The following is a 14,125-nucleotide window of genomic DNA, read 5'->3' as shown; positions in this document are numbered from 1 at the left end:
ATATATATATATATATATATATATATATATATATATATATATATATATATATATATATATATATATATATATATATATATATATAACTAAAAAAATTAAGAATAGTTATATAAAAATCAAGAAAATTATATTTACCTCTCCTCATATTCCGTCAAAGAATCCCACATGTCTTTTTTAAAAATAAACATTTATGTTTATTATGCTTTTAGTGAATAAAACTACAATTATATCTCCTGGAAATTAAAAAACAAAAACTCACTGTTTTTTAATAAAATGACATTATTTTTAATAAAATGACAGTAATAACATATATTTAAATATAAAAATAAGTTAACAAAGTAATATTACATTTCATGATTAAAATAATATTTTCTGAAAAATATAGTTTTCAATATTTTATAAGACCATCTATAATCGAACCCACAACACTACAACACTGGCTTTACTATAAAAAGAGTCAAAGGGAGAAACTAACTTCAATTAAAATGCAAGAAAAAGACTATTAATAGAGTACACCCTGACATTAAAAATGAAAAATCATTTTACCAACTTCCAATACCTAGGAAAAATTATTTTAACCACTTTTTTTTAAAGCTTTTTAACAATAAATAAATAATAATTTTTATTAGTCCGTTTCAAATATTATTTGAAAAATAAATTCAAACAAATTAATAAAATGATAACCTCGTGTTATTTAAAGTGGTTAAAAAAGATTACTAAAGAAAAAAATTCTGTAATAATTTTTTTTTTCACAACACATATAATAATTTATGATTAGATTGTTTCATATATTTTTTTAAAATAAATTTAAATATACTACAGTGATACGTATCATCATCCTATAATAAATACTCTTCTTCTTACCTTGGACAAAAGGATGTCACTGTGTATAGTATGCCCTTTTCCGCCACACAGGAAAACATGCACGTGCGTCACGCATGGCTAGTCTAGCCCGTGACCACCATATGTTATTCACGAGGGTTCGTCGTCTTCTTTCTCTCTCTCATTGTGAACTTTCATCAAACACAGTGAGAGAGATTGCAGAGATATGGATATGCTCTCACACTGGTATCACATACCCTTCATCCTCTTTCCTCCATTTACTTATTACTACCAGCTTTAATTACTTGCAAGTTGCACTCAACTTCAAACATCATCTCTTGTGGCATTCACTTTTTCCTCTAGGCATGTGTATTAACTCTCTCTTGCATCATTCTGTTTCTTTTTCTTTAATGAATATTATACATTACTACTTGACCACAAAGTTTGGAATTCAACTGTGTATACTGACCTATCTCACTTTTTTAATACTGCTTTATCAGCTTAAATGTTGGTTGAATTAGAAAACTTTCATGTGTAGTGAACTTTTTCATTTTTTGTATATATCAGAGTCCACTACATGGAGTAAGGATAAAGAATGGAAGTATGAAATTTTGGATGTGATTTCTATTTTCAAAACTCTGCAAGTAAACAAAGCTATTCAGACAGACAGCTATTAGAGTGCAAGGGACAAAATAGAGGGAGGAATTGAAAGAGAGGTTCAACATTATAAAAAAGAGATGATGGGAGAACATCTCCTGATTATATATATAGTTTGGATTTTAGAATACTTGTTTTGGAATTTCAAAATTTAGTAGAATTTGATTGTTGGTGAGTAGTGGAGTACTGATTTGACTTAAGTTGATTATGCAGAAAAAAAAAATGGTGAAAGAAGACTATCACTGATTCACTGTCATGTTGAGATAGAAACTTACTAATCAATTTGCCTTCAGTTGCTTTACAAGGCCTCAATATGAGAATATTATTTCTTTATGATGCAGAATGCTCAAACGTTTTTCTACAGTTAGGGCTTCTCTGTTTACTCTGTTGAAGACATTGGCTTATGCTTGCTTGGCTTTTTTATTTTATTTTTTTCTGATATGTTATTTTAGTCACACGAATGCTGCCTTGTACAGATTCTGCAAATACCTGATGTTTCATAAGTAAATCATGTTGAAGCAAGTATCCAATAGAAATCAGAGGACAAAAGGCTTCAAGGTAAAACAAAGTTTTAAAACATTTACTTTGATTGTTGTTGGCATATGGTTGCTTCACCAACTCAAACAGCACTCACATGAAAAGATGCCGTACGAGGAAACCTCTGCAAAAACATTTGAGACTCTGAAGGTTGGTTCCGAAACTAAAAGGCTTGGAAGAAAAGGGTTGCAACCACGGTCAAATGATAAACTGTTCGAATTGGAGGATACTGAAGAAAACGAACTTGAAAGGGATGATAGCATTGTTGGACATGATGGAGAAAGAACTGAAGAGGAAGAATCGGAGGAAGTAGAAGACCTTGTTGATGAACAAGACAAAGAGAAGGAAGAGCAAAATGAAGATGAAGATGGTGAAGAAATGGGAAAACAGATGGAAGATATGAGCTTATTAGAGGATGAAGGTCATGACGAAGGTGAAAATGATACACAATCAAAAAGTGAGAAATATAACAAAGAGAGTGGAGCATCTAGGGTTGTCATGAGAATGACAAAAAGTTTAGGTTCTGAATTTGAATTTGGAGGTTTGAGAAAAGTAAAAGAGGAACAGGTGGGGAATTCAAAAGGGATTGACACAGAAAAGCAGAAGAAGAAAATCATGGACTCAAGCAAAGTCATTGGCCACAGCACTGATTCATTTCCAAATGTCATAGCCTCAAAAGGAATAAATGATGTGCTTGATTTTGGTGCTGGATCAAAGATTCGTTACTTAAGGAATGATTTTGATAGTGCAACCTATAGAATGCCACGATTTAACATGGGTGCTCTTAGAAACTTTTTTTCCTTTGAAATGGGACAGCTGCATAAGAGGGAAAATAAAAGTCACTTAGAATTTGAATGAGGAGAAATTGGAGAAAAGCATTGTATCAAGTTATCAATAACAGCTGTAGAAATGAACTCAATAACGAGCTGAATAAGCAGATCCTTTCTGAGACACAACAAACCAAACACGTATCTGCTTTAAAATAATGTCTTGTACGCTGTTTTTCTTTTTAATTTATTCATACTTTCTGCTATTGTGAGTCTTGAGTCATATTATGCCTTGTGCCCAGTCAGTATTATAGTTCAAATATTCCACATAAAGTTAAAGTTTACATGTTCCACACACAGAAAAAACTAGTTGTAGTAACGAATTGCTTCATATGGATTTGATCTGATCATGTTTTTGGTCCTCCATTTTTTGAGCTAGTTTGGTTTGCTTGCAAAAGGAGTTGCCGACATTTTTGTAAGTCAGGCTGGACCCAATGTTTTTATCTGTAGTATCAGATGGTCCATTTCCTTCAAGATTGAATGCCCTCGTGATACATAACAACAAAAATGGCTAAGGGTACAAAAGCTGTGGGCTCACAATCCCTTCCCCTCTGTATTGGATTTATCTATGGATGTGGCAGAGCTTGTTAGTTTTGTCCTAGACAAATTCAGATATAATGAGTGAAAGTTCCTTTTCGAAAATAACACTGTACATAGCTGTGGCATTATTTCATCACAAGAGAGGAAATGATAGTACTACATGTTGATACTTCAGTTTTAACATCATTCTTCAGTGATATTCAATATTAATAGAACTGGGATTATTGAAATATTAAAGCGACAAATTTCAAAACAATACATTGCTAATATTTATTTTACAGTTTTTGAAGAGGCGTGTGATTAATAATAATAATAAGAAGAAGAAACGGAGATTAGGTAAGTGTTATTTACCTACGTATAGCAGTAGGAAGTTTTTTATATTATCATCTAGTTATTATATATAGTAAAATTATCCCTAGTGTAAAAATTATAAATCTAATAAAATAAATATATTCTAATAATCAAAAAATATTTTTATTTTTGCATCTTCCATCTTTTTCCTTCTTTGAACCATGTCTATTCGTAGCATCTTGTGACATTGTTTTAAAGAATTTGACACAATTTCGCCCAATAATTCTGATACTAACTTACTACTTACGGTAGTTCCTAAAGACAATTCTACCCAACTTTATTTCATGTGACACACGTTGTAGGGCTTGAGACAGCCTAGACAGAACGAAATAAATCTCAGCAATTTGGTAAAATCATTTCAGATACGACAATTCATAATTATTGTTTTTAAATTATATATAATGGTCTCAGATTCTTTGCGTATGAGTTTTGAACAATGAGTCAAGGCAAATTACCTTGTACTAATATCCAGATATGAAGTTTCGATCGCAAATTTGTCATGCTTCTAATTACAGACGCAATCCCTTCTGCAAAAGGTCATTAAACACGGAAAAGTAGAATTCATCTTCAAAATTCTAGACACCAGGGTTCTCATTTCTTAGTGCAAAACGGAGCAAAGGCGATAATTATTTGCATTTTATGAATAGGTTAACAAGGTAAGCACCGCACTCATGACTTCGTAAACCGCAATGGGTGGCCGAACTAGTTCGTATTAACATGAAATGTCGATAAATAAAATCTAAAAAACGGAAGAGATATCTAAAGCTGCGTGTCTCTTGTATTTTACACCGTCGAATACCACCAATCGTACTATTGCACTTTTGCCCCCATCTGTTTTTGCTTGCTAAGAGTGTTTCAAGTTGACTTTCGAGTGAGAATTCCATTGCAACAGCATCCATACTATCGATGTTCCTGTTAATAAACTAAAGATGTTATAATGTATTTCATCCGTAAATAATTGCCAACATTGGAGGAATAATAAGTCAAACCAAGGTCGTTTCAGAATAATAATGAACCGAAAGGTTAGAGGACATATAATGGGGTACGAGATTCTTTTCCTTACTTTTAAATATTTTGACTAGGGGAGAGAAAGAGAGTAGCAAATAATGCACACAACGAAAAGACAACTGAATTAGTCAAGCATATTAAGTATAAAGATGTAAAAAGAAAGCCTAAAAATTCTCGACACAGATAATTAAACACGGGACGCGTGATTATATAAAAATAATTTGCAGATGAAAAAACAATAAATAAATACAATTTTGATTAATATTAAAGACAAATAATGTAGCCCGTGTCAATTTTATATGGCACGAGAAAAAAAGTTGCATACCTGCAAATATGCCAACAGTAGTTAGATTTTTAATCTCCATTGTGCGATAAATTAGGTATTCTGTCAAGAAATGTCCCAATGCATAGATGAATGACAAGAAAGTAGCCAGGTAGAGAGGCTTATTTTCAAGGTTGAATGCGCAAATGTAGCAAAGGGTGCAGGTCAACAATGTCCAAGTTCCAAATGTGCGCCCATGAACTTCAGTCACTACAATAATGAATAAACTCGTCTATAAGTTTGAAATTCACATTATAATTATGTTTAAAACTATAATATATATACATACATATATATATATATATATATATATATATAAAGCTATAATGAATGTTGTCGAATTAATAAGTTGCAATTCATCACATGTGCAACAAAGCTTTATCATATAATTTCAAAAAGGTGAAAACAAAGCCTGTTCATACAGTCGAGGGCATTACTTACAGTAAAGACTCAACCAAACTTAAAAATGCGGGCCTAGTTTATTTTGATTAATTGGGAAATCATGTGATAAACATGCTCCATGGGAGAGGGTTAAGGCAGATAAAAGGATTCACAGCATTTTTTATGAGCTCATTTGTGCTAGGTATGTATCCAACTTGAAGCAATATATACTTAGTGGATGTTTGGTTTCATGTGGGATCAAGTCCAATGTGGATCTATAAACAAAAACTACTTTGAGTAGTTTACATTTTTTACATTTATAATGTGAATTTAAGATCCCAAACGCCATAACAAACACACTTACTTCTACATCACGAGTATCCTAAATGTGGTAAAAAAACGTGAATCCTAAATGGTAATCCAAACACACTCTTTAAATTCGAAATATTCAATTATTTTGTTTGAGCAAATTGGGAACAACTTATTATTCAGGAAAGGATATGTATAGCCTTGGGAAAATCATGTGAACAAATTTCAAAACCACATTGTCAAGATTCGTGATGTTCAAAAGCTGACTCTGGCTGGTTAAAACCAGGGCTCAAAGGTTGTGCAAGAAAACGAGATGCGACAAGAAGATAACAGCATTTCATGTATCAAAGAATTTTAAACATCTACGGACTACCTCAGAATTTTAAAACAATAAAAAATCTTGTTGAATTGCTTCTTCATCCACTCCAAAATTCTAAAACCATCCTTTACATTGATAGACAAGGGCCAATTTTTAATAATACACCATACTTTTGTAATATAATCCATTTTTAATGATGTATCATACTTTTGGTACAACCCAGTTAATTATTAGATGAAAATATATTGTCACAAAATTGTAAGAACTAAATGTGACCAGCTAAATAAAGCTAAATATCAAAATTATAATTCAGAACAGAATGTTTCATCTTCCTCTCTTTTCATAAAGAACCTCTCGCTCAATTTACGCACTTATGTGTGCCTTGCACAATCCCCAACTAGTTGTCAGCTACCTTCTTGGAAAACTAACCCAATTTTTAAAAAGTAGAAATCAAATGCATAATGCGCAGTAAAACAACAGCTAAACCAGGCAATTTCTTCAAGTAAACTAGTAATATAAAAACCAATAACGCCTCCTACATTGCGTGATGCATACACATAGTTACCATGGAAAAAAGGAATTCCAGAAATGAAAATGCAACCGATGTAGAGCCTATTCTGGAAACATTCTGATAGCTTGTGAAACGCAAAAGGGGGAACAACGACATTTCCTTGTGTAAGCTAGGAAAGATGAATAACAATATCCGGAGCATTGGGATCTAGAAGATCTCATTGCAATACATTGGATCTAACGCTTCGATTGTCCCTCTCAGAAAACTCATTAAATGTAATGACACAAGCACCGTTGCAGACGCTGAAACGGCGAGTACGCAAATGAAGTAGCAGAACTCACTACACACTCAACCGACAGTATCTACCATTGAAACGAGTGAAGATCTACTTATTACTACAACTGATTGATGCGAGTGAATGAATCAATGACCTAAATCTGTGTAACGAAATGCGAAAGCAACTTTGTGTGTTGGAGTAAGATGAGGAAAGAGAAGAGAGTTAGTTACTTGTGGTGTTGGAGAAGACGGCGAGTCGAAGAGCCCAAATGTCGAAGAAACCGAACCACACCGAGGCCAATCGAAGCGTGCCCACCGCTATCAGCCACCATCCCAACGCCTTCATTCTCTTCACTGCGCCTCTACAGTCTCCTCTGTCACTTCAACTTCACTTCCCTAAAACGATGCCGTCTCAAACAACCCAAACCCAAAAACTTGCAACCTAAGCGTGGTTGTGAATACGCAAACCACAGTTTTAATTACTGTTCAATTCTGCCTTTGAAAAGATTAAGATTTTAAAATTTTTATAGAAAAAATAAAGAATTAAATATGTTTTTAGTCTCTTGGACGATTTTGGTTTTAGTCTCTCTTTTAAATTAAGATACAATTTAGTTTTTTAACATTAAAAAAATCTGATTTTAATCTTTTTTTTTATCAAATTTTTTTAACTTTAATATTAAACAGCAAATAAAGTTAAAAAAATTTAGTAAAAAGAACTAAAACCAAAATTTACTAAAGTTAAAGAATTAAATTGTATCTTAAGTTAAAAGAGAAACTAAAACCAAAATCACTCCAAAATATAGAAACTAAAAACATATTTAATCCAAAAATAAATAACATTAAAACTTGCATACAGTTTGTGCAATTTATTCCATAGTAAGACCTGATTATTAATTTTTTTTTCCAATAGAAGTAATTATTCAAAAAGAATCTAATGTGACATACACTGTGGTAATCATAAATTTTTTTTCTTCTCAAGAAGTACTTGATCAAAATTTAAAAATGCATTATCCAAATAAATAAAAGGAAAATTCAATTATTTAAATAGTATTTTAAAATAATTGTAATTTGTGTAAAATATATATTATTGTTATGAATATGAATCGCTAGTTGTTCCAATTAATCACGATTGATATATCTTTTTGTTTTGTTTGGCAATAATAACAATTTGTAGAAGAACTTATCCATAAAAGTATTATTTTCTTGTTTTTTTCCTGTGTAAAATTATTATATGCTTTCACAAACCCGGATTTTATCGGAACATTCTGAGTTTATGAGCTGGACACACTTACAACAACCATGACCACGACTTGAAGAAAGGTCATCCTTATCCATAATGATATTTTTAAAAATTGTTTTCATAATGTCATATTTCAGAGAAAATAATAATAATAGTGATAATAAAAATAAATGCATTTTCTAAATCCCACTCATGACTCATTCATCTAAGTCAAATAACAGGGGGAAAAAATCCAAATTTGAAATAGAGAAAAAAAGGTTTCGTTAATGCTAAATTTAATTAATGATAACTCTTCGCGTAATGATAGTATTAATATAATAAGCTTTTTTTGTAAAATGTTTCTCTTAATAATCTTATTTAGGATAACAGGCTTCGTAATTACATGTTAAATCAATCATATATTAGAATATATATGAACAAGTACAAAAAATGTTTTTTTCCTTGGAGAAAAAAAACATATTATACTTCATGTTCTTTCACTTGCTTCCATTGGGGTTGTTGGAATGTTATAAGGACAATGCAGGTGGGTTCATGTAGAATATTGGATTCCTTATTTCCTTTTGAATTTGTCTTATGTCCTTAATTATCACGATAGAATATCCTTCTTTAAGAAAATTATTTTTATAATTCAATTTTAACGCAAATTTAAAGTTGAGTTCTCATTATTTTAATATATATATATAAATAAATTTTTTTTCTTAGGTATTTTAACGGCAAGTTAAAAATTAACTTTTAAAGAACACCCGAAATTTCAACCATGATAAATGAAATTCGGTTATATATAGGAAGTGGAGTAGTTTAACCACTTGTCACATTGAATGGTAGAAAGTTAAATTAGCACAGCAGAAGGCTAATTATGTGGATTAATATGATAATTAATTGACAGGAAATAAAGTGTCACTAACTGCGGAATTTTGGCAACTAATAAAGGTAGGCGATGTAGCCAAGAAACAAGTAACATGGCAGATTTAGTGCGGCGTGAAGAAAATATATTCATAATTCAAAATGGACCACCTGAGACAAAGAATAGCATAAGCAATTTTGTTTTTGATTAATTTGATCTTATAAATTAATTTTATAAGATTAAATAAAATTAAAAGTAATATTTATAAAAGTCACATATCCCATAATTACTCTGGATCAAACACTATTAACCATGGAGTTTTTGTGAGTTAGGCTACCGAAAAACAAATACATTTGTTTATATAAATAGTCAAATTAATTTGTTTAAGCTATCATTCAACTGTATAGTCCTCTCTAGATCCCTCTCATTCCGGTATATGTTCGATTCGTCCATGTACCCCTTCTACTACAAGTCTGTCAGAAGCCGTTCCTTATCCGTGTTCCCTGCATCATGCCTCCTCTTGCATCGACGATCACTCCCCGACCTCATGAGTGTCCGGGTGTCACAGTGTATTAAAATGAAAGAAAAATTATTAAATTTGTTAGGATGAATGAGGGTGTGTTGTGTGAAGTTGTTTAAGCATTACTCGAAATTCCTCTTGAGTTTCCAATAAAAGGGTGTTACATGACAGAGCAATTGTGGGGACCAAAATAACTGAAACCACACCCTACACCTGCCTTAGCTTCCAAGTCTTGTTCACACACTCTTCAACTTCATTATTCAGAGACTGTCATCACCAGTACACACCCACCACAACCTACCCTTTCTTTTATTAATAACATTTCTTCTTCTCTTTTTACCTTTCGTTATAACTTACATATCTATCTACTCTAAATTCATGCTGCTCCATTGGACCACCAAACTCTATACTTTCACCATTATTTATTATGAAATTGCGTAATGCTTACGTGCTTTGTTGGCAGCTCAAGAAAGAAGATTAGTGTTAATAATCTGAATACAAGAGGCAGAAACAGGAAGTCATATGATTATGTGCCTACTAATCTTATTTATTATTATAATTATAATTACCTCCCTTAAAGCACGCCCGCATCTGAATTTCAGCCTGCACGCTCTGCGCCCCTGCGTTACAGCTATCATCCACATTACTTAATTTCGCCTTCTAACAAATTTTAAATTCCATCTAATAACACCTTTCATTCAAATTCATTCCCACTTTCATTCTCTCCCAACACCTCTCTTCACTTATTATTATTATTATTATTAGGATAAACTGCTTTATCTTATCAATCTTATTCACTGTTTTTGTCTTTTTTATGTAGAGAAAAATATCTACGTGTTTCTCGGATTATTTTTATTTACTTTTTCTTTTTTTTATTATTCTTCTTATTATATCATATTAATCTAAAGTAGTCTAAACTTATAATTTATAAGAGAATTAGTGCTAAAACAATAATAAAGCAAGATTGAAATAAAAAATAATATATAAAATTACAATCAGTATTTCGTTAAAAATATTTCGGTTGTCTTGTCTCTCCTACAATGAATATCTGAAAGTTTTCATTAAAAATATACTCGTTTTTTAATGTATTAGATAGGGTGCAATATAAACCTATAATAAATATAAAAAAGACGTAATTTTAATCAACTTTAAAGTTATCGAAATCCCAATTTTACCCAAAAATTGCCGTAATTACAAACTTGTACGAACCGTAATAGACAAAGACATTGCTGAAAATAAATGACATTTTCTCAAGTTTTATAATAAGAAATATGGCTAAACATAAAAAAAATACCTAAAATGACACACAAAACATCAGAATTTGAATAGAAGAACTATCAAAATAACAATCAGTTACATTTTACGAATTACAAAATTATTAATTGACTTGGGCATTTACTCTTTTCATCCACTCCATCTATTTATTTAATCTCTCTGAAAAAATACAAAAAATAATGTTTATAAATAATATTTAACCTTGCAGATGAAAAATAAACAGAATTATGAAAACAAATCTAAAGAAGCTGGCAAAGAAGTAAAGTATGAACGAACTTATGTGATGAGTTGTCAGGTATCTATTTTAGTTATGTATTTTCAGAGACTGGAATTTACAGCTTAAAATAGAAGAAAATAATACAACATAAACACGATTGCGAAGCAGGTGAGAGTTCTGCTAAAAAATAAGATTAAGAAAAAAAAGCTTTTTCTTGATTTCCCATAATTGTTTAAAAAAAAAGACAGAAAATCAATGAAAAGCCACACGTGAATACACCGAGCCCACTCTAATACTTCCTTTCTCTCATCCCTCTGTACAGCCTGTAAATTGTTTGTTAGTAGTAAAATGCCTCACTCAAAATGAACAACCCCACTAAAAAATTTAAAAAAGGAAAGGGGCAAAACACCAAACGACAAAAAAAAAACGCCGGAATCACCCAACCAATTCCACCTGCTGGCACAACTCCTTCCTAAGCCGTTGAGAGAAAAGCCTGCAGGCATCAACGCTCAGATCCACAGCGGCGGCTAGCGCTACGAACGCCGCCGCATCCTCCGCGCAGTTCACGTGCGGCACGCTAACCTCCACCTTAGGCTTGCTGCATCTCCCCTCGCCCTCCACGCTCGCTGACATCACAAAACCTCTATACATACAGTATGGCCAGAGGCCGTATCCATAGTCCCCGCTGCTCCTCGGGCTGCACGCCGGGGATGTTGCACTCCCCGGCGTGGCCCGGCCGTTCGATCCGCCGTTGTTTCCTCCGCTGCGAGAACCCATATCAATGACAAACTTTCCTCCTTTGTAGGTGCTCAGCGTGGACTCCGCAAGCACTATGCCCGCGGCGCTCATGCCGCCGTTGGTGTCTGGTATGAGCTCGAAGCGGTAGCCGAGGCCGTCGGAGCCGCCGCGCTCACGCCACGCCTCGAGTCTCCCCCAGGGCTTCCAAGTACCATCGCTCGGGCGAAGAATGAGCCACGAACCGGGATTGGAGCAGCTGACCCGGTCCGAACCGGGCGAAGCTACGAAAGGCGTGACCATGGAAGCTGCCGCAACCGGTGAACCCGAAAGGTCGTGAACCGTAATGGACCATCCCTTGCGCTCCTTACCCGGACGCTCACTTCCGAACGAACTCAACCAGCTTCTAGAACCTCCCGGCTCTGACTGTAACGACCTGAACGAAAGAGAATAATAACCCCATCGTTAACACACTGCACATACAGCATGCCACACACTCACATTACTAAAACCGTTGCACTCATAGATATTCAATTCCTTAAAATTGAATCTTAAACTAAACCAATCCTAAACCAACTATCCAACCAAAGTTTGTGTATTTCAGATGCAGTCACATTGAAATTCCTAGAGGTAACAGTATTTTCAATTGAACTTGGCTTTTCAATTTTCCTTGCCAGCATACAGTGGATTACCTAACATTAGCAACTGACATAATTTAAACGCTACAAAATTCTAGGCTCTAAAGTAATGGCGTGGAAGTAAAGAAAACTAACCTGGAACGGTGATTTCGGTCGCCGGTGTTTCTGAAACTGAACTTGCAGGTGAAAACCGGTTGTGAGATGTTCCCCTGGATCTGAAAAACTTGGGGACTGCATTCAGGTTCGCCATCGAACTGGAAGACGAATCTGGGGTCGGGTTCGGCTTTTACATTCAAATGGAACTGCGCAGAAGAACCTTTGGCGTCTTTCCCTATCCTAATCCAGCCATTGTGGAACACGGTGGTCTTCGCTACGGTTCCCGAGAGATCCAAAGGCACGGACACTCTGCCGAGGAGTCTACCGGAGTTGACGCCACAGGTGGTACCTCTACGGCCGGTATAGATCGAGATTTTGAGACAGAGCTTGCCGGCGAAGATGGATTTTCCGGCAAGCTTGTCGAGATCAGACTTGCTGAGATGGAAGGTTGCAGCAATGGGGTGGACGTGGGAGTCAGGAAGGTTGTTCTCCGGAGGGATGAAGGGAACAACAGCGGACTGTAGAGGGAAACTTTTAAGCTTGATTTTGCAGAAACAGGGGGAAGAAGAAGGGTGAACGACAGAGCGAGCCGGTTTGGAAGCAACGGGGATTTTGAGGGCGAGGTTGCCGACGGTGAGCCTGACAAAAGGGCAAGGATCCATGGGGAGAAATTAGGGTTGGTGAGAATAAAAAAAGGTAATGCTAATGTGAAGGTGGTGGTGGTGGAAGAAAGATGAGATGAGTGAGAGTGTTATTCATGAGGAATGGAGGAATGGAGAAATAACAGAAAAGGGAGAAGAGTTGTTTTGTGTGTAGTGTAGTGTAGTGTGGTGAAATGAGTTAGTTGTTGAAGGGAGGTGACATAAAGGGCTTGAGAAAAAGAAGGAGGGTGGGATACAGCTGGGTACAGGGTGTCGTGACTCTAGTGGCTGGGGAACCCATGTTGACGGTATCTATTGCTCTTCTCTCTCTCTCTCTCTTCTCCGCTGCATTTTGCTGGGCTCCACCCTCTCTGATATCAGCATACCTCTTCTTACCAGTCACTGCCCATTGGATTTATCCATTATTTTATACTATTTTTTTATCTATTTTTTAATTCCTCAATTGCCCTTCACTTTCTTATTTCCTCTTGTTGCCTACTGCCTAGGGGTAAACCAGCTTGAGGCGCACCTGCCACACCACACGTGGACTTCCTCTACATTATGCCTCCCACACTGCACGTTACTGTGTTAAAGAATCCTATATATTTTTGCAAAATTTACTTTTTCTTTTATATTAAAAATACCTTATGTTTTTTTTAGAATTTTCAATTAGGTTTTAAGAATTAGGATTTCAATTTAATAATGAAGTCCAATTAAAAGAAATTTAAAAAAAAAAAAAATCTGATTCAACCCTTAGGAATATAGAAGGTGAAGTGACTGTCATGGTCTCATAGTGATGTGTCGAAAGCATTGCGTAGATTGACTTGTAAAATATTATATATAAAACATGAGACATGGTATATGCATCTTAAACATGGTCTACATGGCAAATAAAAAGCACTAGATTAAGATAAAGATGTTGCGCACAAGATGTGCAAAACATTTATTAGACGTGCAAAATATAGTTGATAAAGTTGTTAGTACAAAAGTAAAATTAGGTGTTTTTTTTTTAATTTAGACTTTAAAAAAATAGAGAGAATCACTAAATGAATTTGAAGG

General features: G+C 34.2%; 3 protein-coding genes across 8 annotated transcripts; 1 reads left to right on the top strand and 2 right to left on the bottom strand.

Moving 5' to 3' along the window:
• The first annotated feature begins 896 nt into the window (after nt 1-896).
• Nucleotides 897-3,614, top strand: LOC106759853 (chromatin modification-related protein EAF7). 6 transcript variants are annotated; one of them, XM_022780761.1, is made up of 3 exons: nt 897-1,068; nt 1,390-2,037; nt 2,122-3,614. In XM_022780761.1, the coding sequence occupies exons 2-3, from the start codon at nt 1,990-1,992 to the stop codon at nt 2,872-2,874; spliced, it is 801 nt and encodes a 266-aa protein (XP_022636482.1). In that variant the 5' UTR covers nt 897-1,068; nt 1,390-1,989; the 3' UTR covers nt 2,875-3,614. The 6 variants fall into 6 exon arrangements, with proteins under 6 accessions (XP_022636482.1, XP_014498698.1, XP_014498695.1 ...); XM_014643212.2 differs by having other exon boundaries at nt 898-1,068; nt 1,390-1,538; nt 1,956-3,612; XM_014643209.2 differs by having other exon boundaries at nt 898-1,068; nt 1,390-1,538; nt 1,693-3,612.
• A 684-nt stretch (nt 3,615-4,298) lies between these two features.
• LOC106761245 (ergosterol biosynthetic protein 28) lies at nt 4,299-7,314 on the bottom strand. The gene is made up of 3 exons (XM_014644776.2): nt 7,092-7,314; nt 5,068-5,274; nt 4,299-4,646 (listed from the first exon to the last, which is right to left on the bottom strand). The coding sequence occupies exons 1-3, from the start codon at nt 7,204-7,206 to the stop codon at nt 4,579-4,581; spliced, it is 390 nt and encodes a 129-aa protein (XP_014500262.1). The 5' UTR covers nt 7,207-7,314; the 3' UTR covers nt 4,299-4,578.
• A 3,830-nt stretch (nt 7,315-11,144) lies between these two features.
• On the bottom strand, nt 11,145-13,424 carry LOC106762766. The gene is made up of 2 exons (XM_014646824.2): nt 12,465-13,424; nt 11,145-12,127 (listed from the first exon to the last, which is right to left on the bottom strand). The coding sequence occupies exons 1-2, from the start codon at nt 13,085-13,087 to the stop codon at nt 11,392-11,394; spliced, it is 1,359 nt and encodes a 452-aa protein (XP_014502310.1). The 5' UTR covers nt 13,088-13,424; the 3' UTR covers nt 11,145-11,391.
• Nucleotides 13,425-14,125: the final 701 nt, after the last annotated feature.

Source organism: Vigna radiata, chromosome 5 (assembly GCF_000741045.1).
Source record: "Vigna radiata var. radiata cultivar VC1973A chromosome 5, Vradiata_ver6, whole genome shotgun sequence".
Taxonomy (NCBI): Eukaryota; Viridiplantae; Streptophyta; class Magnoliopsida; order Fabales; family Fabaceae; genus Vigna; species Vigna radiata.
This window is presented reverse-complemented; position numbering and strand designations above follow the sequence as displayed.

Bases quoted from the DNA above. Each gene is read 5' to 3' on its own strand.
- LOC106762766 (XM_014646824.2), bottom strand. From the start codon at position 13,087: ATGGATCCTTGCCCTTTTGTCAGGCTCACCGTCGGCAACCTCGCCCTC. The intron at 12,128-12,464 runs GTTAGTTTTCTT...TCTTTCGTTCAG, and splicing joins GACCGAAATCACCGTTCCAG to GTCGTTACAGTCAGAGCCGG.
- LOC106761245 (XM_014644776.2), bottom strand. From the start codon at position 7,206: ATGAAGGCGTTGGGATGGTGGCTGATAGCGGTGGGCACGCTTCGATTG. The intron at 5,275-7,091 runs GTAACTAACTCT...TCATTATTGTAG, and splicing joins CGTCTTCTCCAACACCACAA to TGACTGAAGTTCATGGGCGC. The intron at 4,647-5,067 runs GTATGCAACTTT...GTTTATTAACAG, and splicing joins TACTGTTGGCATATTTGCAG to GAACATCGATAGTATGGATG.
- LOC106759853 (XM_014643211.2), top strand. From the start codon at position 1,990: ATGTTGAAGCAAGTATCCAATAGAAATCAGAGGACAAAAGGCTTCAAG.